The 7,257-nt window shown below is 50.7% G+C and overlaps 2 protein-coding genes across 2 annotated transcripts; both read left to right on the top strand.

Moving 5' to 3' along the window:
- Positions 1–387: 387 nt before the first annotated feature.
- On the top strand, positions 388–2,069 carry LOC120642744 (putative cis-zeatin O-glucosyltransferase). The gene has a single exon (XM_039919316.1). It carries the CDS (start codon positions 484–486, stop codon positions 1,885–1,887), a length of 1,404 nt encoding a protein of 467 aa, XP_039775250.1. The 5' UTR covers positions 388–483; the 3' UTR covers positions 1,888–2,069.
- A 1,369-nt stretch (positions 2,070–3,438) lies between these two features.
- On the top strand, positions 3,439–6,121 carry LOC120642743. Its single transcript, XM_039919315.1, has 4 exons — positions 3,439–4,108; positions 4,198–4,266; positions 4,372–5,462; positions 5,549–6,121. Exons 1-4 carry the CDS (start codon positions 3,664–3,666, stop codon positions 5,756–5,758), a joined length of 1,815 nt encoding a protein of 604 aa, XP_039775249.1. The 5' UTR covers positions 3,439–3,663; the 3' UTR covers positions 5,759–6,121.
- Positions 6,122–7,257: the final 1,136 nt, after the last annotated feature.

The raw sequence follows: 7,257 nt of genomic DNA, 5'->3' as shown, positions 1-7,257 counted from the left end.
AATATTAGGGGTGAGAGTGCATATGTATATATAAGCATCTAAATCTATATTGTATTTTGAGAAAATAAATTAAAATGTTTTCTAATTATCCGATCGATGTAATGGGCACAAAGCAAATTAAACCGTTTTCACCATGGTTTCATACTTTCATGACGACCAAGTGCCTATATCAAACGGGGAAGTAAGCATTGCCAGTACTGAGGACAGGAAAATGGTCGCTGCTGCTGCGTTCGTCAGGTCGCAACAGAGTAGAGCCAGCGTCCTACCCAGTGGAGTGGAGTGAACCCATCTTCGCGGCCGGCCTTAAATATTTCATCTCGTGGTTGGTGTGGTGGGACCCAAGCCTTGAAGCGAGCCTTCAAATAAATTGCTCGCCGTTCTACCATCCTCCCCTGCACTGTTCACTGGGAGTGGCGAGATCACGGGGAGTCGGCAGAGTGGGGGGAGCAGCGAGTGTGAGAACAAAGCCACCCACCCACCTTCATGGAGTCGCCTGTCGCCGTGGTGGCGGTGCCGTTCCCGGCGCAGGGCCACCTGAACCAGCTGCTGCACCTGTCGCTGCACCTCGCCTCGCGCGGCCTGCCCGTGCACTTCGCGGCGCCCGCGGAGCACGTCCGCCAGGCCAAGGCGCGCCTCCACGGCTGGGGCGCCGACGCCCTCCGCGGCATCCAGTTCCACGAGCTCGCCATCTCCGACTACGAATCCCTGCCCCCCGACCCCGCTGCGGACTCGCCCTACCCCTCCCACCTCCTGCCCCTCTTCGAGGCGTTCGTCGCCGACGCGCCTGCCGCGCTCGCGGCCCTCCTCCGCGGGATCTCCGCCTCCCACCGCCGCGTCGTCGTCCTCTACGACGTCATCACCGCCTTCGCCGCGGAGGAGGCCGCGCTGCTGCCCAACGGCGAGGGGTTCGCGTTCCACTGCACCGCCGCGTCAATCCTCGCCAAGGGGTTGGATTACGATGGAAGGTTGGGGTTCCAGCAGCGAATGACCGATTCGCACGGCTTCGCCGACATCCCAGCCCCGGGCTTCGTGCCGAACAAGTATCTGGAGTTCGTCGGCAAGCACGCCAGATGCCACCAAACGATCCCGTCCAGCGCCGGCGTCATCATGAACACGTCCCGCGCGCTAGAGGGTGAGTTCATCGACTTCGTGACCCAGCTGCTCGGCGCCGCCGGCAAGAAGGTCTTCTCGATCGGGCCGCTGAACCCGGTGGTGGACGCGAACGCGTCCGAGCAGGTAGCAAAGCGGCACGGGTGCCTTGACTGGCTCGACAAGCAGCCGGCCGCATCCGTGCTCTACGTGTCGTTCGGCTCGGTATCCTCGCTGCGCGGAGAGCAGATCGAGGAGCTCGCGGCGGCGCTGCGCGACAGCAAGCAGCGGTTCATCTGGGTTCTGCGCGACGCCGACCGCGGCAACGTGTTCGCGGACTCCGGCGAGAGCCGGCACGCCAAGTTCATGTCCGAGTTCACCAAGCAGACGGAGGGAACAGGGCTGCTGATCACCGACTGGGCGCCGCAGCTGGAGATCCTTGCCCACCCCGCCACGGCGGCGTTCCTGAGCCACTGCGGCTGGAACTCCACCATGGAGAGCATGAGCTACGGGAAGCCCATCCTGGCGTGGCCCATGCACTCGGACCAGGCGTGGGACGCCGAGCTGGTGTGCAAGTACCTCAAGACCGGCTTCCTGGTGAGGCCATGTGAGAAGCACGCCGAGGTGATTCCGGCGGCAGACATACGGGAGGTGATCGAGAAGATTTTAGTCTCCGAGGAAGGGCTCGCGGTGCGGCAGCGTGCAGTGGCGCTCGGCGAGGCTGTCCGCGCGTCCGTGGCTACGGGCGGGTCATCCCAAAAGGAACTCGAGGACTTCGTTGCTCACATCACAAGGTAAGAGGTCCAAGAATGGCAGGAACGTTTGGTGTATCACTTTGAATTTCAATTCTATTTCTTTCCTGAAAAGAAGCTGGAGAGTGTTCTGTACAAGTGGTAACTAGAAAATAAACGATTGTACCAAATAAATTTGAGCTCCGGTTTCAAATAAGCAAGTAGCACTACATTACTGCTCCTACCTGATATCACGCGAGGGTGATATAATGGCAATGTGTGCGGCAGCGCAAAGGGTCTGTTTGGATGGATTAAAGTTAAGTGCTATTTAGCATATATTAGCACTTATATATATTTGACCCATAGTGTGAAGGGAATGCCGGTCATCGCAGAAGGCCCAAGAGGCCCGTCATGAGCTCGCCCCCACCACCGGCCACATTCCTGGTCTCCGGCGGCTCCCACCGGTATTTTTTTCATTTCTATATTAAAAAATAAAAAAAAATTCAAAAATATTTGGTCCTGTCGCCTATTACACGGGCGATCGGTCCCCCTAAGCGCAACGTTTCTGCACAGAGACTTATCTGTAAAAAAATTACAGATAGGTCCTGTCGCCTATTACACGGGCGACAGGCCTCTGTTTTTGAAATTTTACCAAAACAACATATATTTTTTTATTTTTTAATATAGAAATGAAAAAAACGCGCTCCCACCGCCACGCTCTACTTTCTGCGCATTCGTTCTGGTCCTGGCCCACCGGGTGTCTACCTGAACGCCTGCGGCCGGTGGTGCTCCGATGCCTTGTCGCATTGCCCTTCAGCCCGCCATAACCACCGGACTTTCCTGCTGCCCTCCGCTCTTATTTTGGTCCGGCGACGATAGTTCCTAGCCCCTTAAACCACCCCCCCCCCCCCCCCTCCCGGAAAACATCCGGCGTCATGAGGAGGAAGATAAATAGATGCTTTGGTCCACTTGTTGCATAGAGACGGAGTTTCTGCTACGGACCTATTGCACTCGCACAGCTCTCAGGGGGTGGGGTTCTGTTTCCAGGCGTGTTGGTGCAGCTGTAGATCGACTGCTGGCTGCCTACAGGAGCAGCTGCAGCCCAGCCATTCATTGGGCAGCCGATATGAAAAAAATTCGACTGGGTGGAGTATGACGGCTCTAACCGTATTTCATTAAGCGGAAACAACCGGCTTTCCGATCGAAGAATCTCCTCAAATCTTGACCGCGCCAACGAGGGGGTTTACGGCTCTAACCGTATTTCATTAAGCGGAAACAACCGGTTTTCCGATCGAAGAATCTCCTCAAATCTTGACCGCGCCAACGAGGGGGTTTTTTATCCACTACCGGAAATTCGTTCCATGTAGAGTTGGAATTTGAGACATGTGGGGTGCCGCCGATTTGGAGAAGTGAGCAACGGCGGCTGTGTTTAGATTCGTAAAATAATGGTAAAAAGGGTTACATCGGACACTGTGGCATACTGTAGCACTTTTCGTTTGTTTGTGGTAATTATTGTCCTACCATGACCTAACTAGGCTTAAAAGATTCGTCTCATCGTGTACATCAAAACTATGCAATTAGTTTTTTTATTTATCTATATTTAATGCTCCATACATACTCCCTCTATACTAAAAAACCTGACGTTTAGGACATGATTGTGGTAACCAAGGAGTAATTAATTAGGGGTTAGTTTTCCATCTCTGCCCCTAATAAATATGATTGTGGTTGCTCTTTGTACGAGAAAATAAACCAGCCTAACTGGCTACCAAGCGGATGCGTGAAGTTGGCGAGCTGAGGTCGAACCCTGGCGGCCAGCAAAACTTTTGCTGGAGGCTAGTTTTGCATGGCACTGTTGGCCCCGCACGTTGGCGCGCTCAGAAGCAAAGCAGTGGAATTACGTTGGCGCGAGCAGAAGCACTGGAATTTCAATTTTTTTTGTTCTCGCGCTGTAGAGGCTAGTTTGAGGCCGCGTTTTTTCCATGTGGCCGAAAATTTGTTCCTTTGGCGCTCTGGACGGCAGATGCTTCGAGTGCTCGTTGTTAATTCTATTAATAGCCCTCCTTCACCCCTTCATCTACTAGTACTACTCCATTGCCTTGCTTGCTTAGCTAGCTGTTCTCCTTCCACTACTACGGCAATGGCTCATTCCTTGTTTGGCTTTGATCTCAACGTTCGTTTAGAGGACGATGACGACGGCAACGTTCCCTTGGATGTCAACGAGCATGAAGATGACGATGGCAACGCTGGCTTTGATCTGAACGAGCCTGTACATGATGAGCATGGCAACGGTACTACCTCTTCTTCGCTAGCTGAATGTACTGTACAGCTACAATGTTCTTCTCTTGTCGCTGAATTATCATGCTCTATTTTTTAATAGGATTCGATTTGAACTTGCCACTTGATGAATTTGGAGCTGTTGATTTTGATTATGTACAAAACCTAGCTGGTAAGCATGCATATTGTACTATGAATAAGCGTGTTTTTTCCCTATATTTAGAATCATTCCGTGAGTTCTTTGTACTATGAATAAGCTTGTTTTTTCTATATTTAGATCATGCCGAACAAGTGAACCAACTGAAGCATGATTATTCTAATCATGTTAGACAACAAGTGTACCAAGCTCTGTTGATGAGAAGCAAGAATGGGAAACTTGGCAAGAACGACACAACAATTGTTGGTCAACAATTTGGAGTAAAGATTAGAACAGTTCAGCGCATATGGGAGCAAGGTAAAGAACAACTTGCTCAAAATATTCCTGTCAATGTTCATAATCGAAAGAGAGGTAGAAGTGGTCGTAAAGCAATCCCTATTGACTTGGAAAAATTGAGGGACATTCCTCTGAAAAATAGAATGACGATAGAAGATGTGGCTAGAGAACTTGGTGTTAACAAATCTAGGATACAAAGTTATTTGAGAAAGGGCCAGCTTAGGCGCCACTCTAGTAGCATCAAACCTTACCTCACTAGTGCTAACAAGGAGACTAGGTTGAAGTGGTGCATTGACATGATTGACCAAGGTTTGCTTGATGATCCAAAGTTCAAGGATTTGTTTGACTTTGTGTTTATTGATGAGAAATGGTTCTATCTCCATCAAAAATCTGAGAGATACTACTTGCTACCCGATGAAGACGAACCACACCGCACTTGCAAGAACAAGAATTACATCCCTAGGATAATGTTTTTGTGTGTTGTTGCTCGGCCAAGATTTAGAGATGGAGTATGTGTGTTTGATGGCAAAATAGGTTGTTTCCCACTAGTTACTGTTGAGCGAGCTATTAGAGGTAGTCATAATCGGCTGCGTGGTGAGCAAGTAATCAAGCCAATCCAATCAATCACAAGGGATGTCATAAGAGATTTCATGATAAATAGAGTGTTGCCGGCAATTAAAGCAAAGTGGCCAAGAGAAGATGTGCACAAGCCAATTTTCATACAACAAGATAATGCTCCAAGCCATTTAAAAGTGAATGATCCTCAGTTTTGTGAGATTGCAAAGCAAGATGGGTTTGACATTAGGCTTATATGCCAGCCAGCCAATTCTCCAGATTTTAACATTCTAGATTTGGGTTTCTTTCGAGCTATACAAGCGATTCAATACGAGAAAAATGCTAAGACATTGACAGATCTAATTCCAGTAGTGCAAGAGGTAAATGATCATCCATTTGATTGTTACAATACAGTAAAGATTCTAATACAATGAAAGATCTAATTTTTTGACCACTTGTTTTCTAGGCATTCTTGGAGTACAGTCCATGGAAAGCAAACAGGATATTTCTAACACTACAAACTGTTTTGAAGAAAGCAATGGAGATTAAAGGTTGCAACAATATAAAGATTCCTCACTTGCAGAAACAAAGACTAGAGAGGCAAGATAGGCTGCCATTGCAAATTCCTTGTGAAGCTTCATTGCTAGCCGAAGCACTTGCTAGTCTCCCTTCATGAAAGCATTAGAAAAACAAGTTTTTTCCAACGCGGGGTATGCCCCTGATTTCATTACTGGTAGTAACGAAATTACAGCAGTTCACAAACCAAGGTTCGACACGAAAGAAACGAGAATTTAAAGGCTAAAAGTCTACGGATTAACAGCCTCCAGCAAACCCAGCAACATTAGAAAAACAAGTTACCTTCTGCACTTTATTGTTTGAACGCCGCCGGCATGAAAGCATTAGAAAAACTATGTTAGCTTGTGCACCTTACTGATCATGTATGCCGTCGTGCACTGTTGCATTACTTTGTTTCTTCATCTTTGCCGGAGACGCCGCCGGCATGGAAGGTTTTGTAGCGAGGATAGTGCGCCACGCTGTCGTCGTCTGGTGCCTCCTCGACAGAGTCCGGGACCTCCAGGACGGAGTCCGCGACGAGGTCGACAGAGTCCGGGACCTCAAGGACGGAGTCCGCGACGAGCTCGACGTAGTCCGGCACCTCCGGCACGGTGTCCAGCGGGTCGACGGTGTCCGAGTCCGCGACGAACACATCCACCGAGTCGGCGAACAACTCCTCCGAGGCACCCGCGAACACCTCATCCGAGGCGACCGCGATCACCTCCTCCGGCCTGTGATCCATGGAGATTCCTAAACCCTAATCGGCGGCGGCGAGCTCTCTGCGGGTCGACCAAGTGCTGGAAGGGAACGCGGGCGTCGCGTGAACGACAGAAGGCAAGTCACGTGAATGACAGAAGGCAGGTCGACGCTAGAAGGGAACGACGGGCGTCGCTGGAAGGCAGGTCGACCATGCGCGCGTTGAATGCGGGCGAGTTACGAGGGCACGCGCGTGTTGAATGCGGCGGCAGCGCAATGGACGGGAACGGGCATCGCCACGCGCATGAAGGGTAAACCCGTCCAAAACGGAGGGCGTGGCACCAGAACGTCAAGTTTTTCGATTTTGGGCCCTTGGCCTAGAACGTCAGGAATTAAAATATGGAGGGAGTAAGGTAAAAAATTTGATGTAATAGGTGAATAGTGAAGTTTGGAGAGAGAAATTTTGGAAGTGAACACACCCGCAACTCTTGGATTGACTTGCAGAATTAGTTAATGCGCGTGCGTACTATATGGTCCTAGGGACAGTAAATAATCGTCTGTTTGACCTGAAGCGTTCCGTCCCAGGATAAAGAGAATCAAATCCCAATCTTGAGATGAACGCCAAGGCCCAGCCAAAAATCTTGACTCTCGACAGTAAAAAAAAGGAGGATACAGACCCAGAGGAGAATTCCGGCTGACGGTAAACTCACAACGAGGCCATTCGCGCAGCGTGACAGCGACGCATCCGCGTCCTGCAGCTCGGATTACTCGTCCGATGGAACTGTCTCCTACAAACCATCGCGGCTGGGGCTGGCGCGGCCCGTTGGTTGCACCGATGCCCGCCTGGCTGGCGCAGCATGGTGGCTGTGGCGTCCGTGATTGGCACCGCCTGCCATCACGATGGCGGGGCGCGCGGCCCGGCCC

This window comes from Panicum virgatum, chromosome 7K (assembly GCF_016808335.1).
Source record: "Panicum virgatum strain AP13 chromosome 7K, P.virgatum_v5, whole genome shotgun sequence".
Lineage (NCBI taxonomy): Eukaryota > Viridiplantae > Streptophyta > Magnoliopsida > Poales > Poaceae > Panicum > Panicum virgatum.
This window is presented reverse-complemented; position numbering and strand designations above follow the sequence as displayed.

Coding starts and splice junctions, on each gene's coding strand:
- LOC120642744 (XM_039919316.1), top strand. CDS start 484: ATGGAGTCGCCTGTCGCCGTGGTGGCGGTGCCGTTCCCGGCGCAGGGC.
- LOC120642743 (XM_039919315.1), top strand. CDS start 3,664: ATGGCACTGTTGGCCCCGCACGTTGGCGCGCTCAGAAGCAAAGCAGTG. Junction 4,109..4,197: donor ACATGATGAGCATGGCAACG/GTACTACCTCTT, acceptor ATTTTTTAATAG/GATTCGATTTGAACTTGCCA. Junction 4,267..4,371: donor TTATGTACAAAACCTAGCTG/GTAAGCATGCAT, acceptor TTCTATATTTAG/ATCATGCCGAACAAGTGAAC.